General features: G+C 38.4%; 1 protein-coding gene across 1 annotated transcript in view; it reads left to right on the plus strand.

The window, feature by feature from the left end:
* The window catches only part of LOC111156623 (interleukin 33), a 48110-nt gene that overhangs the window by 15364 nt on the left and 12438 nt on the right, over positions 1-20308 (plus strand). Inside the window, exon 2 of the mRNA XM_022517620.1 lies at positions 11057-11164. Coding sequence (XP_022373328.1) covers positions 11068-11164 — 97 coding nt within the window. The 5' untranslated portion in view covers positions 11057-11067. The remainder of the gene's footprint in view (positions 1-11056; positions 11165-20308) is intronic.

The raw sequence follows: 20308 nt of genomic DNA on the forward strand, positions 1-20308 counted from the left end.
TTTTTTTTTTTTTTTTTTTTTTTGTTTATTTGACAGAGAGCTAGAGAGAGAACACAAGTAAGCAGAGCGGCAGGGAGAGGGGGAGAGAGAGAAGCAGGCTCTCCGCTGAGCAGGGAGCCCAATGCAGGGCTCGATCCCAGGACCCTGGAATCATGACCCGAGCCAAAGGCAGTCGCTTAACCAACTGAGCCACTCGGGTGCCCCACCATAAGTGACTCTTAATCTCACAAAAAAAACTGAGGGTTGATGGGGGGAGGGGGCTTTGGAGGGGGGGTGGGGTTATGGACATTGGGGAGGGTATGTGCTATGGTGAGTGCTGTGAAGTGTGTAAACCTGGCGATTCACAGACCTGTACCCCTGGGGATAAAAATATATGTTTATAAAAAATAAAATTTAATAAAAAAATTCAAAAAAAAAAAACTGTCATTTTGTATTACAGCCAAATCCGCACTGCTAAATTTACAGTCTCAACTCCACCACTCAGTAGATCTTTGGGATTTGGACAGGGTCTCCATATCTATTCAGTGGGAAATACTTGCCTAATCTATTATGTAGGGATTTTGCAAGGACAGATACAAAGTACACAATATTTACTGGGTGCCTGCTATCAATAATTGCTTGGAAACAAAGATGACTAAGGTATAATCTTTGTTCCCAAGGAGCTAGCAGTCCAGCAGAGGAGATGTGAAATTGTATGTACTTGGATATGATAAGCAAGTAAGAAAGGAAGTAATAAATTCTGCTTAATTGTGGGTGGTTAGGGAAACAAAAGTATTTGAATTGGGCTCTAAGGGTTAAATAGAGGATTCACAGACAAAGAGGAAAAGGGATCTCTAGCAAGAGGAAAAGCTTGAGCAAAAGTGTGGAGGTGTGCAAGTGTCCGGTGAATTGAGGAACAGCAAGCAGTCCAATGGTGCAAATGTACAGTGGGGAGAGGAGGTGTTCTGTGATGTTAGAAAAGTTGAAGGGACAGGTAGTGCCAGTGAATAAAAATGATTGGGTAAGCATGAGTCCAGGAAAACTGTGGGAAGGCATAGATGTACTTTACATATGCTAAGTGAAGAACAAAAGAAAGTTTTCCTAAATACTTATAACATCCCTACCTCCTCTTACATGGGTTTGGGTTGAGTCATATATTGATTTGCCAAATTTCTTCATACTCCTTCCTCTTTCTGGGAGAAATGTTCTCTCCTGGGTCCAGGTAAGGGGTATGTAGAAACTTTCAGAGTGTCAGTGACTCGGAGACAGGAAGTGATTCAGTTTGAGTAAGGACAATGCTATCTCATTGTTCCCCAAACTTAAACCTCCTGTTCCTCCACATCATTTTTTCTGACCTCCCCCAAGAAAGAAGTGAAACCAGTATACCCAAGGAAACAGAGGATAACGTGATCACCCTCCCATCTCACTCTCTCCCTCTTGCTCCCCTATAAAATCTCCCAGAATGAAGTCATATAGCATTGCCAAGCTTAATCATACTCCTCATCTCCTCTCCCTCCTACCAGCTAGGAAAGTTTGAGGACACTCTCTTCCTCCAGTAATTTTCTAGTACCCAACAATGGGTTTGTAAAATCGCACCATACCTTCATAGATCTTCTGACCATGCAAAAACATGCAAGCTTGACAAGGTGATGAAAGGACCTTCAGGCTCAGGAATTTAATTATACCTCATTCTACCAATGATCCCCATGGATTAAGAGAAAGAACAAGATGGACTTGAGTTCAGATCCTAGCTTTGCTACTTACTAAGACATTTATTTAATCTCTCAATCTCTATTTCCTTACTTCTAAAATGAAGGCAATCATACTCAAATGCCAGGGTCATGGTAACAATTAGAGATAGATGGCCAAGACACTGTAACTGCCATCACTATTATCATCATCACCACCACCACTGAACTAATGCAGACTCCTCGTTGATTTCATTCCTTCCCTCTTATTGCCCTCTATCTGTTCCTCATATGGCAGCCAGAGCACTCTTTTGAAAACAAAATCCAAGACACATCCCATATTACTTAAAATACTTCCTTGGCTTCCCATTGCATTTTGAATAGAATCTGAGTTCCTTCCCCTGGCCTTCATGACCCAGCCCTAGCTGGCTTCTCTCCCCTTCCATCACCGACCCCATGACATTATACTCTCTTTATTGTCCACTGAGTTCCAGCCACACTAGCCTGCTTAGTTCCCTAAATACTACAAGTTCTGTCAGGGCCCTTGCCCCTAGGGTTTTCTCTGCCCAGAAGGCACCCTCTGTCTCCTCTCTTCCACAGATTTTTCACACGCTCAGAGTACAGCATAAATGCCACCTTCTGTGACCACACTACTTTAGTAATACTCCTTATCTTCTTTACCAGACTAGTTCTTATTTATCACTGTTTATAATTTAATTATTTGTATGATTATTTGCTCCATATCTATCTCCCCAAAGAAAGTAAACTCCGGGAGGGTAGGAAAAAGTTTGTTTTATTCACTACTATACCTCCAACACTTAGCCCAGCACTGGACAATTGTTTGAGTTGTTACTATTACCATTACTAGGCAGCACTCTGTTGTAGTATAGATGGGTGTAAACCCAGCATCATTTGGGACTTTGGGATCTTAGGAGGGCAGAATTTCCTTACAATGATTACTAAGTATCTTTCTTTCCAAAGCATTTAATTACTTTCTAGGGCATCAAATATTTTATATTCCAAATTTTCCATAATTAGCATGTATTTTAATAAAAATTTCTTACAAACTCTGCATGTTAACAAGAAGCCTCCAAACAGGAAATCAGTCTAATTAAATGAATTTATTTTCGAAGTAAAATTCACAATAAGGAAAGAAAGACCACCAGGTTTAACATGATAAAGGGTATCAGTATTTTAAAAGAGGGAAACTGTTAATCAAAGGACATTGCCTGACATATGAGAGGTGGTTAGTGATTTAATAACAGATTTTCCAGTTGATCAGATGTAGATAATAAGACAAAGTGAAATGAAAATTTTCATGCAGTGTCCCATGAACACTTTGATGCCTAGAAAGTAATTAATGCTGTTGGAATACATTGTCCTTGGCAAGTTATGTACACTTGATATTTGTTGAATGTAAGTTTCTGAAAGCCTTCCTGGGGCAGAGACTAAAACACATTGCAACTGTGGAAATGATTATACTTCACATATTTTTTGTTGTTGTTCAGATGTGGATCATCAACTAATTAATTTCTATGTAAGATATTACTTCTTGATAGATTAAAATCTTCCAGGTTGTTTGGGTTTTTTGTTTTTTGTGACTTAAATGTGTAACATTTCACCTGGAACGTCTCCCTCCTTTTTTCTTAAAAATCTTCTTCTATTTCCTTTTATCATCTAAAATGTGGCTTTCCCCTGGTGATACCACTATCCTCAAAACCCACCCATTTTCCTTGTGTATGCCCATCTCCCAGGGCCAACAGAGAAGCGGCACATTCTCATTTTCTACTTATGTTAATTTCTTTCCATTCATGTTGACAGGGACCCTCGTGTTCTTTTCTAGTTAATGTTGCCTCTGCTGATATCAATCTTGGTGACTCCATTGCCTGTTTTGATGACTCTTTAATACTCTTCCACAGTTCACCCACAAAACCTCATTGTGATAACCATTAGCATCAGAACTTTTCTAACCTCCAAGATAGGGAACATTAGAATTCCTTTACAACCAACCTCATCTTTCTCATTATTCTCACTCCCATTTTGTAATCTTTTTTTAAAATCATTTTTTAAATTGTGTTAAGATTTATCATTTTAACAATTTTATGGATGTAGTATAGTGGTATGAAGTACATTCATATTATTGAGTAACCATTACCACAACCCATGTCCAAATATTTTTTCATCTTCTAAAACTGAAACTCGGGGATGCCTGGGTGGCTCAGTCAGGTAAATGTCGACCTTCAGCTTAGGTCATGATCCCAGGGTTCTAGGATGGAGTCCTGCATCGGGCTCCCTGCTCAGCTGGGAGCCTGCTGCTCTCCCTGCTTGTGCTCTCCTTCTCTCTGACAAATAAATACATAAAATCTTTTAAAAAATAAAATTAATAAAATAAAATTTAAAAAATAAAATAAAAAATAAAACTGAAACTCAATATCCATGAACAGTAATTCCCCATTCCTTGTAAATTGTTTTTTTTTTTACATTCTCCAAGGAACCACTTACCCTCAAAAATTAAAACTCATGCTTATTTCTCTTAATTTCTATAACTCTTCTCACAACCTACTTTATGAAGATTTCAGGCCACTTTTACAAGACTATCAAGTTCATGTCCCTTCAAATGCCATAATCTCTCCCATTCTATTGCTCTTCCTCTTCTTCTAAAGAATTATACATCCTCCTTTTTATTTTTATTTTTTTTTAAAGATTTTTTTATTTATTTATTTGACAGAGAGAGAGAGATCACAAGTAGGCAGGAAGGCAGGCAGAGAGAGAGAGGAAGGGAAGCAGGCTCCCCGCAGAGCAGAGAGCCCGATGTGGGGCTCGATCCCAGGACCCTGGGATCATGACCTGAGCTGAAGGCAGAGGCTTTAACCCGCTGAGCCACCCAGGTGCCCACATCCTCCTTTTTAAAGCCAAACATTCCACTAGTATTCTTTCCCCTCTCTCTGTCTCCTCTGGGACTTTATTACACCAGTCCTCTCCTTTTCATTCCCCTCTTTTCATTCTCCTTTTCTCTCTACAGCGAAACAAGCCTAAGAGGGCCATATTCCAATAAAAAAATCAATAATAATAATAAAAACATGTATTAAGTTCCCACTATGTGCCAGCTTCTGTGCTAAGTGTTTAAAATATAACTTCTCATATAATTCTTTCAATGAGCCACTGAATGGCTCATTTATTACTATAAAGAAAATTATTATGAGGAAACAGAGAGCTTAGAAGTATCAAGTAACTTGCCCAAGGTCATCTAACTAGTAAGCAGTATTTTCCATTCTCCATGGTACTGTCAAGATACAATTTTCTCTTTGTTTCCCTTTCATTATTGTATTTCTTGAAGAATTCTCAGTTCCTCCTCTCCACTGTGCAATCCACTGCAGTTTCTTGGAGATTCCCATGTTTACTGGACTCTTTCCAAGGTCTCTAATCTCCACCTACGTCTCTGTAGTGATCATCTACCATATGTTCCTTTTTGAGATGGTTTTCTCTTTAAGCCTTCATAATATATGACTTCTTCTTTTTTCTAGTGTTCTTTCTGGTCTTCTTTGATAACTCCTTAGCTTCTCCCACCTCTTAAATGTATTCCCTATAGTTCCATCTAGACATAGCCTGCTCTTCCTGTTCCACACTCAACTGAGACAATCTCATTTGTTCCTACATCATCAATTCTCATGCTGTAACAAATGAAATCCACATGTAGCAAATCCAGATTGCTACTTCTGGCCTCCCCTACCCACCCATAACTTAATTCCAGCTCAGTGCTGAAATTTCCATATTTGTTCCTCAAGTATCTCAAACTCCATCTGCCCCATGTCAGATTCATTACCTGTGCCTGAAAAAGAACACTGAACATGAGTTTCCTACTCTGAACCACTGACAGCTCCCTCACTTCCCTTCATCTCTTCACTTCCCCAGTCCAGAGCTGATACAAACACTACCAAAAAGAGTTGTGGAGGCTCTGTGGTGGACACAACCCTGAGCTGAGAGTGAAACTTGGGTTCTAATCCTGATTCAGCCACTAACTAGCTAAGTGACTTAGTGGAACTGGAACAGGGATCTCTGGGGCCCTTTCTCACTCTAATATTTAAGGACTCTATGAAATGCCAGCAGGACTCATCACCTTCATCTGCTCCTTACTGGCCTAACATTGCCCTAGTACCTGCCCTCACTGCTTTTTTGCCTGGGTATTTCAATTGGCCTTCTGACTGGGCTCTGTTTCCTGTCTTTCTCTTCTTTCATTCCTTCAGATATTCTTTCACACAACCATAAATTACATTCACAAAGCACATTTTTTATAATACTTCTCACTTGCATAAAAAACTTTTAAGAGATTCCTGTTGACTACAGAATGAAATTCCAACTCCTTATTGCTGCATTTACAGCCCTTTGCATGCTAGTCCCAACATAACATATGAAACTTCACTTTGTCTAAATTGGATTACATGTGTGGTTGAGATAAGCACTGGAAGGGAAAAAATCCTATTCTTTATATACTAAAAATGATAGTGGGTCAATGATTTAGTTATGAAGTAGTAGACAATACAATTTTAGAAAATGGTGTGATAAATTTATTTATAATTTTAGAGGAGGGGAGGTCTTTTGAAACAGAACACAAAATCCAGAAATTCTAAAACAATAATTAAATTTGACCACATGAGATTTGAAAATTTATATATTATCAAAAAAATGCCATTTATCTAAGGACAAATGGTACTGGGGAAAATTTGTCAACACAGATAACACATGTTTCATTTCTTAATTCATAAAGGAGTCATATAAATCAATAATTTATAGAAACTGACAATAAATATATTTTTAAAGGTGCTTAATTTCACTAAATATAATAAAATTCAAAACCATGAGATATTTTTCCACTTTTAGAAAGGCAAATTTTTAAAAATTTTTATTTATTTAAAATCCAGTTAGTTAACATACAGTATAAGATTAGTTTCAGGTGTACAATACAGTGGTTCAACACTTCCATATATCACTCCGTTTTATCATGACAAGTGGTGTCCTTAATCCCCATTAACTATTTAACCCACCCCCCAACCCACCTCCCTTCTGGTAACCATTGTTTGTTCTCTATAATTAAGAGTATGTTTCTTGGTTTGTCTCTGTTTCCCCGCCTTGGCTCATTTGTTTTGTTTCTTAAATTCCACTAGAAAGGCAAACATTTTAAAGGTGATGACACCCATTGTTGTTAAGGCTATGGTGAAAAGAACATTCCCTGGATCATTAAAAACCTATAAATCAATACAAACTTTTAGAAATTCAATAGAGTAATATTTTATCAATATATAAGGTGCACAAACTCTTTGGTTCTGCAATCTTGCTACTAGGAATTTGTGCTACCAGTGAACATGCAAAAGTTCACCAGGAATCACAACACACACACACACACACACACACACACACACACACACAGGTGTCAGTTGTTGCAACAGTGGTAATTTTAGAAATAAAAGAAAAGAAAGGAGAAAAACAGAAATAGTCAAAGTGTTAATCAATAAAAGATTTGTTACGCTATACTTACATGATTGAGGGTTTTATAAAGCCTCTTATAAAAGAATATTTGTTACATTAATTGGAAAATCAAAAAAGCAACTTACAAAATAATACTTGCAGTGGATTCTCTTTCTTATGAAAAATAGATATGCATAGTATTTCTGTATTGGAAAAAGAATGTCAGGAAATATAGCATACATGCTTTCCTATCATTTAACCATTTTCTGAGCACCCATACATTATTTTTACAATCAGAAAAAGATTATCTGACGTTTTTGACTTCCCAGTAGAAAAGAGAAAGGCAATGAAAGTCTGCCCTTGTATGCTTTATTTTGAGCAATAAACAGTACCTAGGGCCCATGTCATAGAGCTTTCATAAAAATTAAAGATTACCTGAGTATAACTCTTTGGAAGTGCTACAGTTAAAATAATTTAAAAGGTCTGTTTAGGGGCGCCTGGGTGGCTCAGTGGGTTAAGCCTCTGCCTTCAGCTCGGGTCATGATCTCAGGGTCCTGGGATCGAGTCCCACGTTGGGCTCTCTGCTGGGCAGGGAGCCTGCTTCCTCCTCTCTCTCTCTCTCTCTCTCTCTCTGCCTGCCTCTCTGCCTACTTGTGATCTCTCTCTGTCAAATAAATAAAATCTTTAAAAAAATAAAAAAATTAAAAAAAAAATAATTTAAAAGGTCTGTTTAGGATTTGGCTGTGGGAATAAGGCATACTCCCACTCAATCTAATCCATTCAACTGGTGCTATTTGCATTGCCTCATTCATCAAACGCTGCCACCCAATATTGCTTAATCCAAGTGCGTATATAAGTAGAGTTGGAATATAGCATCAACCACTACCAAAATGCTGACAACAAGAAACTTCATTATTTGAGACGAGCCTTTCACGTTCATAACTAAGGTATGGTATCAGAACCAGTGTGCAAGAATATTTGGTTATATTATTGGGAAAAGCAGCATGAAAGAACTAGTGATTTTTATACTGCTATATATTCTGAAATATTTCTGACTTAAAAATAGGAGAGTAGAGAGTAAATTTCAAGTCTGAAAAAATGGTGAAGAGTGATTGTATTTTTTTTTTTAAGATTTTTGTTTACTTATTTGACAGACAGAGATCACAAGTAGGTAGAGAGGTAGGCAGAGGTGGGTGGGGGGAAGCAGGCTCCCTGCTGAGCAGGGAGCCTAATGTAGGACTTGATCCCAGGACTCTGGGATGGTGACCTGAGCAGAAGGCAGAGGCTTTAACCCACTGAGCCACTCAGGCACCCCGTGATTATATTTTTTAAAGCAAAAGATTTGTAGACTGTTTAAAGAAAACACTTCGTTAAAAAGAAAGAAAGAAAGAAAACACTTTGTTTTTTTAGAATAGGATTTGGAAATATTTCCTGACTATTCTTTTTTCTGACTATGCTTTTGATTTATCATTCGATTCTTTTTTTTTTTTTAAGATTTTATTTACTTATTTGACAGACAGAGATCACAAGTAGGCAGAGAGGCAGGCAAAGAGAGAGGGAAAAACAAGCTCCCGGTTGAGCAGAGAGCTCTATGCGGGGGCTTGGTCCCAGGACCCTGGGAACATGACCTGAGCTGAAGGCAGAGGCCACTGAGCCACCCACATGCCCCTTATCATTTGATTCTTAAAAAGCAGCTGACTTTCTCTGTGTCAATCACTCCATTGTAAATGTGGTATTTCAGTTTCTTATCTATGTTGCTTAAATCAGAAAGCTAACTTTGGTTTAGAGCAGAATTCCTCCAAGTGTGTTATCTCAAATTAGACCATGATAATAGATAGTCCATGTTAACAGGGGTGTTAATAGAAGTAGTGGGGAAAGTTACAAGATCAAATAATTTCCAAAAATAATTAAACAAAAGTACCCATGAATCTCCAACAAAAGACTGTCAACAATTTTACTATGCTAATGTGGTTCTGACTTCAAAAGAGGTTGAATAATATACATAGGAACACTTCCCAGATTTATTTGAAAATGCAACAGTTTTTTGGTTAGGGGGTGGTTAATATCCATCCAGAAGAACTTTTTTTCTGGGACATAAGGATTTTTGGATAAAAAAGGAAACAGAGAAACAAACAAAAACAACAATCCAGCATTACAATTTTCATGTTATCAGTAAAGTGCTACCTGGATACCTACTGTGTGCAGGGTATTATTTGAACTATTTTCTGAAAATTTAAAATTTAACTACAGTAAGATTACCTAACTGCACATGTTATTATTACATATTAACTATCATATTTAGAAATTCATTATTTCTAAAGAAGTTGGACAACTGGCCAAGCATTTGAAGTTAAATTGCCAGTTCTGATTATATTCTTCCTACAATTGAAAGAGGGAGAGAGGAGACATGGTGCAGAAGCTCTGGCATAAAGATGGATACCAGTAGACTAGATTCTCGCCCCAGTTTTGTTTTTGTGATCCTGAGCAAGGCACTTCCCTTCAGTCTTAGCCTACTCATCCATAGATTTAGAGGCTCAGGAAAATGACAAATGACATCTAAGGTTCTCTGCTCCTAAGCGTTTTTCTACCTTTGAAGATTCTTGCTCATGAAGCCAGTTGTAAATAGGATGATTGTGTATAAGATTCTAGTTCCATCTAAACAAGAAAATTTGGAATTTCAGTCCATTCAAGGTTGTTCAGAAACAAAAATAAAGTTGCGTGAAGTTTATCTTTCATGGAATCCTCCAACATAGTAACCAAATGCTCATCTCTTACCCTGCTAGAAGAGCTGATTCATATAAAGTTTGTAAGAGATTCAATAGCAATCACCTCTGGAATACACCAATTTTTTTTTTTTTAATCTAGGAAAAAGAAGGCAAGGCTTAATGCAAGTAGGAGTAAACTATTAGTAGAATTTCAAGCAACGTAAGGGAGAATTTAAGGCTGGAGAAGTCCTGCTCCCTTCACAAATCAAAGCACCACCACCTTACCTTGATGATGAAGCCAGACAATGGTACCCTACTGAATGAAAATGGGGTTTTCTGCAGTTTATAAGAGAAAACGCAATATTCTTTCAATAAGGTACTCTGACCCAGCTTGACATTCAAGGCACAGCATACATTGATGATCCTCGCTTGTATCAAGTATTACACTGAGGGTTTTTCTAACTCTATCATTCATTCTGTAATGAATAAATCCCTTGTTCATTCATTCTTAAGGAATGTTATGGACTGGTGGGTTTCTTTTTGCGTTAAATGCTTTATAGTGAATTACCAAAAGAATTACCATTCTTTCTGATGCTCAAATTGTGCCAAATTTGGCCAGTGAGAAACCCTTTGAAGGGGATCCTGTGTTCTTTTGACACAAACTCACAAGTTTTTGAATGACCAACTGCTTTCTGGCAGAACTGAATATTCCATATTCGCTTTACATTCTCAGCCCAAATCTAGAGAGTCCTGGTTCCTTTTAGAGGAAAAAGTATTTAGAGTCTAAGATAGGGGCACACTGATAGTACTGATTCAGATTTAACATTACAGAGATTTTCCCGTGGCTTTTTATATTTTTTTATTTGTATCTCCTTTCCCTTGCAGTAAAAATCCTGCAGTATCAATACATCTACTTATTTGCTCTGTTTTATAATATAGTAAAAATATTTCAGAATCCTAATATCAATATTACCAACAATAACCCACTATGTAAAGGTTTTTTTTTTCCACTATGTAAAGTTTAATACTTCTTTGTAGCTCTTTTTGTCCTCTGACTATATTTCAATATGGATATATTTTCAGAAACTAAATTAAAATTTTACTGAAATAATTGTTTTCTTTATGTGGCTATGTTATTAATGTTATTTTGAGTCAGCCACAGTTGTTTCTGTTTATTTTAAAGTTGAGGCATTTGAACTAATATTACATTTTAATCCACAGAAGCCTGAAAAATGAAGACTAAAATGAAGTATTCGACCACCAAAATCTCTCCTGCAAAGATGAACAGTTCAGCAAGCAAGGCTGTGGTAAAATCTCCCAAGTTGAGAAGTAAGGACTTAGCATTTCTGATTGTTTTACAAACTATTTTTATCTGTTATCAAATTCTTATTCTGATGTTCATACATGCTACCTTGGCAAAAGCTACTAAGAATACAAGAGCTGAAATTAGAAGAGATAGCTCATAAGTTTGTAATACAGCAGTGTTTGTTTTTAAACAGACTCTACATAGCCAACATTTGCTTATCTGATAAATCTCAGAACAAGAATGGTTTAAGTAATTTAAACCCTTTAACAGTGATAAACATACATAGTCCTTCATATCGATCCCTTCTCACTACCCACACCTTATTCCAACTAGTCCCAAAATCTTTTTCCTAGATTAATAAAATTTTAAACAATCTTCTTTTATCCAACATTTATTGCATATAAAATATACACCTTTGATGTATCAAGTTGTGGTCTTGACTTGCAACTTCTGAAAAAGGAGAGAACAGTAAGAGTGAAGATATTTGAATAATCCATGCCCCAAATAAAACAGAATTGATCAAATGATGCTCAAGTCTATCCAGTTGCAAACTCAAAGAATTGGGCATAAATTGAAGGGTAAATAAATTCAGGTAGTAGCCATAGCTCTAAGACGAAAGAGCTATATCTTTGATCCTGAAAATTATCCGAGGGGGCGGCTGGGTGGTTCATTCAGTTAAGTGTCTGACTCATGGTTTCTGCTCAGGTCATGATCTCAGACCTGAGGTTGAGATCAGGTCTCAACCTGAGGTCATGAGGTTGAGCCCCACAACAGTTTCTGTGCTCAGCAGGAAGTCTGCTTGAGATTCTCTCCCTCTGCCCCTTCCATCACTGCTCTAAGGCCCTAAGCAATAAAGCAAAATAAATAAATAAATAAAATAAAAGCTTGTTTTAGTTCCTTCTCCTCCTCCCTTGGGCTAGCAGGATCTGACACAATCACAAAGCCAAAAAACTCAATATTTACCCACTAGAGATATATATACACAATCAGCCTCCATATGAGTTTAGGTCACCACCAGAGTACTTCATCTCTAGGACCAACAAAATACAGGACTTAAAGAAATAGAGAAAAGCCCCTCCCCAAACTCATTCCCTTCCTAATTTCCAGGAAGCTACTCCCAGAGTCAGGCCATCTTCCTCTGCTATTCCTCTCCCCTAAATCCATCAACACTTTCCCTGCTCTGACAATCCAGTTTCCTTATGTATCTAGCCAGAAGTGACAATATGGGAGCTTTGGGACAGATCCATCCAGCAGAAGCTTTTGATTTGGCCTAAAGAGTACTATGGTATTTTTTTAATTGAGGAACTATTTAAAAATTAGAAGATTGTGCATAAAAATCTGAATCTCTTGAAAAATCAGAAAATCTAGCAACACTGGGCACATATCCCTACATGGCCATAATTGGGCATAGAAATAAGTAAAGGTCACACCCCTTAACTTGGGCCTATCCATAGAATATCTTCTAAAGTTACAGTGACAGAACTTCAAATTTATCCTATGGGCAGTAAGCAACCATTGAAAACATTCAATTGGGGAATAACACGATATTTTTATTTTAGAGAGATCACATGGATGGTGGCATAAAGATAGAGTGAGGGAGCAAGAATAGAAACCAAAACTGGTTAGAGGTCTACTGCATTCATCTAGGGGACTGAGAATGAAGGCCTGACCTAAGACAACAGAATGGAAAAGAAGGACTAAATGTCAGATACATTCAGAAACTGAAATCAATAAGATTTAATTACAGACCAAATAAATTGAGGGATGGACAGAAAGAGAAAAATAGATGATTCTCAGCTTTCAGGATTACTTAAGATTTGGGCAGACAGTGGTAGAAAGTGGTACTGTTTTTCAAGATAGATTGAAAATTTCAGGAGGAAAGTGCTGTGGGTAGAGAAAAATAAATATTTTTTTTATTATGAGTATTTTTTGGATTTGGGGTAAGTATAGGTCAACTGGGTAGAGATATCCAGAATTCTGGACACTCTCCATAAGTAGATATAGAGATGTCTGAAGCTAACTGAAGTGAAAATACCTTGTGGAGAAAGAGCAACAGACACAAAACTCAGGAGAGAGACCTAAGGTAGAGTTACTTTTTGGGAGTCATCAACATACAAAAAGATGATTGAAGTCATTGGAGCAGGCAAGATTGCCCAGAAACAAAGTCTAAAGTGAAAGGAAAAGGCAAAGGACAAATCCTGCACAACACCAACATTTTAGGAGCAGTCAGACAAGGAAAAACTAACAGAGTAACAGAGATGGATGATCAGAGAAAAACAAGGACCTAAGGAAACTGGTGACATGAAAATAAGGGAAAAATTGTTTCAGAGAATGATGTGGTTCCAAGTCAAATGCCACAGATAAATCAAGGGTAATAAGCAGTGAGAAGAAACCTTGGTGAAATAGGTGTTTGGGAAAGAAATGAAAGATGAGTGATTCATTTATGTAGTTCCTCTCAGTCACAGTCTGGCTCTCTCAGTGGCAGAACTACAGGAAGAGTTCCAGGCCACTTCCCATGTATTCACCAGAAATGCATGAGGGATTTCATCATGCTGTTGCTATGATGAAATTACTTGTGAGAATTTCCTTATAAGCCATGTTGAGACACTACCTTCAGACATCAGGCAAGATAGAGACATAGGAAATGACAACAGTCCTTACGTAAGCTTAAGATGGGCCTTTCACCCCAGTTAGTATTCTCTCCCACAGAGTCCCCGAGGCCATGCCATATTTATATTTCCCACCCGAGACCACAACCATCACACCACACTTTCAGCTGCTGCAAACACCAAAGTATACCTTCTGTTAGGTCCCTCAATAATGGGTCCGTGATTAGAGGAGGAAGACTGATACAAAGCAAAGGTCAAGCAAGGCTTTATTTCGTGCCAAGCATCAAGAATCAAACTGACTGGCCAGGCCGCACCTCTTAACAGAGAGGGCGACCTCTCTCTGTTTCACAGACTAGCTTTTAAGGGCAAAGGCCATGCAGTTGGGCCTGGCCACCCACAGGTGGCCAATGAAATTGTAACACAGAAAGAAAGCTGCAGTCATGCTAGGTGACCAATTGAATTACAACTTTCCTTAGTAGATACTTGAATTAGCCTATCACCTTGGTCAGAATGGGCACCCAAAAGGTGCCCAAAGGGTGGGGCCCATACTCCTTGGTAACTAGGGAGACAGTATGCATTCCCCCACTGGTCAAATGTCTCCACCTGGCTTGACCCACCCTTGTATTTGGACTTTGTTACCTGGGGCTGGTTTCTGGGAGTTGTTTTTGAGCAAATCCCTTGGGGGAAGGGGCACAGGGACAGTTTAAGGGTTAAACAACAAGGTTATTGTTTAAACTGGCTGGAAGCCTCTGGCTAAATAGGTCCTTACACTTCTTCCATATTCTCCCAATGTGAAGTATCTTAAATACTTCAAATGTGGTCACCCCTTGATACCCAGTGTTTGTCCCATTAAATGCCAGCCCCTATATCAATATCTTTAGGACCTTTCTTCTTCTACATCCCTAATACTTCCTTAATATAATGACACTTACTTCTAGCTACCCAGGACCCACATCCTGCTCCTCAGAAAGTCCATTTTCCATATTAGACATGTCTGTCAGTCATGTCCCATGGGATTCCGAATATAGCATAAAGTATATAAGGAGTGAACATCCTTAAAATATCATCTTATGCCCTTTATGTCTGGAGAGACAATGTGATACAGTTAATAAAGTATTGTATTAGATTACTTATTAGGAGACCAGGTTCAATGCTGGCTCTGGCATAGCTTTATAAATTTCTTTGCAATTGTAAAAGCACTACATAAAGGTAAGATACTATAGATGATATTTATAAGCTATGATGCAATGTTGGGAAGTTCCAGGGTAGAGGTAAGTATAATTAAGTGGCCTCACCTTGTTCAGACAGTAGAAAATACTTAAATGAAGGTGTCCATCTGAATTGGAGGCAAGATATAGATAATTCAAAATAGTGCCTAATGAAAGTTTACTCCACTTAAATTTGAAAAGCATATCAGGAAGGCAAATCTTTTAGAAAATTTAAAAAAAAATCATAGAATGGGTCCCAAAGTCACAAGTAACTATTTTCATTTTCTGAATTACTATAAATAATTGAAATTTGGCTGTATTATACAAATTGCTTGATAATTCATTTGCTATAATGTTAAAAGTTTAGATGCCATGACTCAAGAGTTATGACTTTCTTTTCTATTTAAATTTGAAAGGCCTTTTATGAATTTCCAAATAGCAAATTTAATTTTTTACTTGAGACCTTTTCTTTGACTAAGTGAATAAAAATTATTAAATAGGTGATGAAGTCCTTAACTGATATAATTTGTATTATGTTAGTTCACAAAATTGCAGTATAGCACAGTAACATTTGATGAGGGAGCCAGGAATACTCAAAGAAGAAATTAAAGTCTCTTCAGTAAATGGTTCTGGGAAAACTGGATATTCACATGTAAAAGAACTCACAAAAACTAACCTGAAATGGATTAAAGATTTAAATGTAAGACCTGAAACCATGAAACTCCTAGATGAAAATATAGGGGGAAAAGCTCCTTAACATTAGTCAGTTATTTTTAGTATCAATAAACTCAGAAACTATAGCTATCCTTCTAAAATTATTTTTTAATTTAATTTTATTTTGTGTATGTGTGTATTACAAAATTCATTGTTTATGCACCTCACCCAGTGCTCCATGCGATACATGCACTCCTTAATATCACCACCAGGCTCACCCAACCCCCGACCTCCCTCCCCACCAAAACCCTCAGTTTGTTCCAAAATTATTAAAAGTTAATTCTAGATAAGTAAGAAATATTATAGATTTCATATGACCATAGAATTTCCTCCTCAGGCGAAGACTGATACATATTGGATGTAGATCCACACTCCCTTATATAGAATTTGGACAACCAAAATTTTTCTAGAGACCTAAAATTTTTCATAACTCATTTGGTAATAAGAAATTATCTGAACCTCCATGACAGTTAAATCTTGATCTGAGCAAACATGAGGTTTTATTTCACTTTGTGTAAATTTTCCTACATTTCACTATAAAATCATTAATTAATTTTTGACTGTAAGAGTACTGCCCTAGTCCCTGCTGGGAGTACTACATATATATAGTATATACTCTATGTGACAGTTCTAGAATCTTAAAAACTGAATTTTGAAACACACTGGTCCCAAGGTTTCTGGTAAGATACTGTAGACCTGAAGAGGGACAAGATAGTAAAGAAGTAGGAGACCCTGTTTCAACCAGTCCCCTGAATTGAGCTAAATATCTACCAGAACACTCTGGACACCCATGAGATCAGCCTGAGATTTAAGATTATACACTTCTGGATCTCTACAGGAGCAGAAGATCATCAGTGAAGAGGTACAGAGGAGTGAGTGTTTGGACTAATATCAGAGGATAAACAGAAGGGGGAGGGAGCCACCAGAAGCAACCCATTAAAAAGTAATACCCCATTACAAAAGTACCCTATGCTTGAGGACCAGCATTAGCTTGGAGACTGGTTAAAAGCACTCAAAAAGAACAAAGGGTCTTACGGGGAAACTGGTGGGATGGGGTGGTCATAGGCACAGACCTAAGCCCACAGTCCCAGGGCGGGTCACAGCTGGCACCCACCCAAGCCTGAAAGAGCCCAGTGGAGGCTCCAGTCATCTGTCCCTGGGCCCACAGCCTTCCATGGCCTGGACCACCGCTGGGTCTGGGCATACCCCAGTCTGCACCTGAGAGAGCCCAGCATGGGATCCAGCCAGCAGTCCCTAGGCCCGCAGCCTTCTGCAACATGCACCGCTGCCAGGTCTGAGTGCATCTGGCATGGACGTGGGATATAGACAGCAGTCCTGGCAACAGCAGCAACCAGGATCTGGCTCTCCTGGATCAGTATTGCTCACAGTTTTAGTGTCACAGGGGTGCAGAGGCAAGCAGGGGCCTCAGGCAACCACAGAGACAGTGGCTAGGGGTGTGCACTGCCTGTGGGAGGTTGCAGTGTTCAGTGGAGTTTGCAGAGGGAGAGTCTGTGTTTTTGCACCATCCCAAGGGGAGCAGACTGAGGCTTCTCTCTAAGGGGAAGGTCTTGGTGTGGAGAGTTTACTTTGCTCTGACCCTCACAAAAAGGCACAAAAAGCCTCCAAAGAACAAAAACCTCCAAAGAACAAAAGCCTGAAAAACCGGTTTCCACAGTGCCCAGCGCCTTAATAAGGGGGAAGGGTGACTCAACACAAGCAAGATAGACTGAAAAACAACTCTGCAGGACCCTTCCCCAGAAGACAAGCCAAAAGAACAAGAGGACAATAACCACAGGGTCCCCATAAAACTGTAAAACCCCAACATCAGGGGAAAACAATATATTAAGCTCCTGGTACTGCCCCCAAACCTGTATATTTCATAGATATAACTTTATTTATTTATTTTTGGATGGAAAGGAGAAGGGAGTTGGGGGAAATTGGAGGGGGAGACAAACCATGAGAGACTGTGGACTCTGAGATACAACTTTTTTTTTTTAATTCGTTCTCATGATTCTTGTTTTTTAATTTTTTTTAAACCTACATACCATTATGAGTAGACATTTAATACAACATATTCCATAATAACTTTTTAACTTGAACTATTTTCATACATATACCTATGTTTTCTTTATCTTTTTCTTTTAGATAGATAGATGATAGATAGATAGATAGATTTAAGCTTCAAGGTACTCCTTTTTCCCTATTCAATACTGCACCTATATGTAAACCAGTATTAATTTCCCTGTATCTCTGTGATAGGTCCCCCCAAAAAATGGGTCCATGATTAAAGGAGCAAGACTGATATAAAGCAAAGATCAAGCAAAGCTTTATTCCACACCAAGCATCAAGAATCAGACTGAATGTTCGGGGACACACCTCTTACAAGAAAGGGCGACCTTTCTCTGTTTCACAGACTAGCTTTTAAGGGCAAAGGCCATGTGGTCAGGACTGGCACACACAGGTGGCCAATGAGATTGTAACACACATAGGAAACTCCATAGTCATGTTAGGTCACACATAAGTGACCAATTGAATTACAATTTACCCTATTATAGACATTTGACCTAGCCTGTCACCTTGGTTAGAATTGGCACCCAAAAGGCTCCCAAAGGGCAGGGCCCATACTCCTTGGTAACTAGGGAGACAGTATGCAACCCCCCACTGATCAGATGTCTCCACCTGGCCTGACCCACCCTTGTATCTGGGCTTTGTTACCTGGGGCTGGTTTCTGGAACTTGTTTTTAAGTAAGTCCCCTGGGGGAAGGGGAGCAGGGACAGTTTAAGGTTTAAACAACAAGGTTATTGTTTTAATCTTGATGGAAGCCTCTGGCTAAACAGGTCCTTACACTCTGGAAAGTTGAGTTCATTAACAAAGATAACAAGATACACCCAGGAAGAACTGAGATAAACTTCTTCACCCACATCGAGGGTTTAAACCATCTTCCCATCTTATTCTTTTGTCAGTGTTTCTGTGTATTTGTTTTTGTTTTTGTACTATTTTCTTATTCTTACAGGTCTTTTTGGCTGGGTTTTTTTTTCTTTTAATTTTGTTGATCCTTTTGTTTGTTCATTTTTGGTTTTGTACCTTATAAATCTTACTTTTGGGACTCATTTTGGCTGGTTTTCTTCTCTCTTTTTTTTTTTTTCTCTTTCACACTCTTTTTTTCTTTTTTCTTTCTTTTTGATGGTGACTTCCAATTGCTCTGAAACTTTCCAGAGTGCACTTTGCCTGGATTGTGGTTGATATTTTCAGCCATACTTCCTCTCAACTATCTCTCACCAAAATGACTAAGAGGAAGAATACACAACAAAGGAAAAATTCGGAGACTGTGACCTCTGCCAGAGAACTATTGGATATAGACATAAACAATATGTCAGAAATAGATTTCAGGGTAATAATTATCCAGGAAATGGCTAGGTTGGAGAAGATCATTAGTGGCAACATAGAATCTCTAAGGGCAAAAGTGAGAGTTGACCTGACAAAACATAAAAATGCTTTCAGTGAGATCCAATCTAATCTAAATACTCTAACAGCTAGGGTAACTAAGGCAGAAGATAGAATTAATGATCTAGAGGACAAACTGATAGAGAAAAAGGATCAGGAGAAGGGATGGAACAACCAGCTTAGAAGCCATGAAAACAAAATTAGGGAAATAAATGACACCATAAAACGTTCCAACTTCTGAATTATTGGGATCCCTGAGGGGGTGGAGAAAGAGAGAAGACTGGAAGATATAGTTGCACAAATTTTCCCAGTCTGGGGAATGGAAGAAGTGTTTGTGTCCTAGAGGCAGAAAGAACACCCCCCAGGATTAATGAATCTAGAAAGACCTCAAGGCACTTGCTGACAAATCATAATTTTAGACGAGACATTCTGACAGGAACTGGGGGAAGAGATTCCTTATGTACAGAGGAAGGTCCATCAGAATAACATCAGACCTGTCCACAGAAACCTGGCAAGCCAGAAAGGGCTGGCAAAACATACTCAGGGCACTAAATGAGAAGAATATGCAGCCAAAAATATTTTGTCCAGCAAGGTTGACATTCAAAAGGGACAGAGAGAAGAAGAGCTTCCAAGACCGGCAAGGTTTAAAAGAGTATGTGACCACCAAGCCAGCACTACAAGAAATACTAAGGGGGGGTTCTATAAAAGAAGAAAGAACCTAAGAGTGGCAGAAACCAGAAATTTACAGAGACAATCTATAGAAACAAGGACTTTGCAGGCAACATGACATCAGTAAAAACATATCTTTCAATAACCACTCTCAACATGAATGGCCTAAATGCTCCTATAAAATGACACAAGGTTGCAGATTGGATAAAATGACAGGACCCATCTAATATGCTGTCTATGAGACCCATTTGGAACCTAAAGATACATCCAGACTGAAAGTGAAGGGATGGAGAAGAATCTCTCATGCCAACGGGCCTCAAAAGAAAGCTGGGGTAGCGATTCTCATATCAGATAAATTAGATTTTAAACTAAAGACTGTAGTCAGAGATACAGAAGGACATTATTTTTTTTTTTTTAGATTTTTTATTTATTTGTCAGAGAGGGAGAGAGAGCGAGTGAGCACAGGCAGACAGAATGGCAGGCAGAGGCAGAGGGAGAAGCAGGCTCCCCGCCGAGCAAGGC

This window comes from Enhydra lutris, unplaced genomic scaffold (assembly GCF_002288905.1).
Source record: "Enhydra lutris kenyoni isolate GAN:26980312 unplaced genomic scaffold, ASM228890v2 scaffoldscaffold47, whole genome shotgun sequence".
In the NCBI taxonomy this organism is placed as follows: Eukaryota; Metazoa; Chordata; class Mammalia; order Carnivora; family Mustelidae; genus Enhydra; species Enhydra lutris.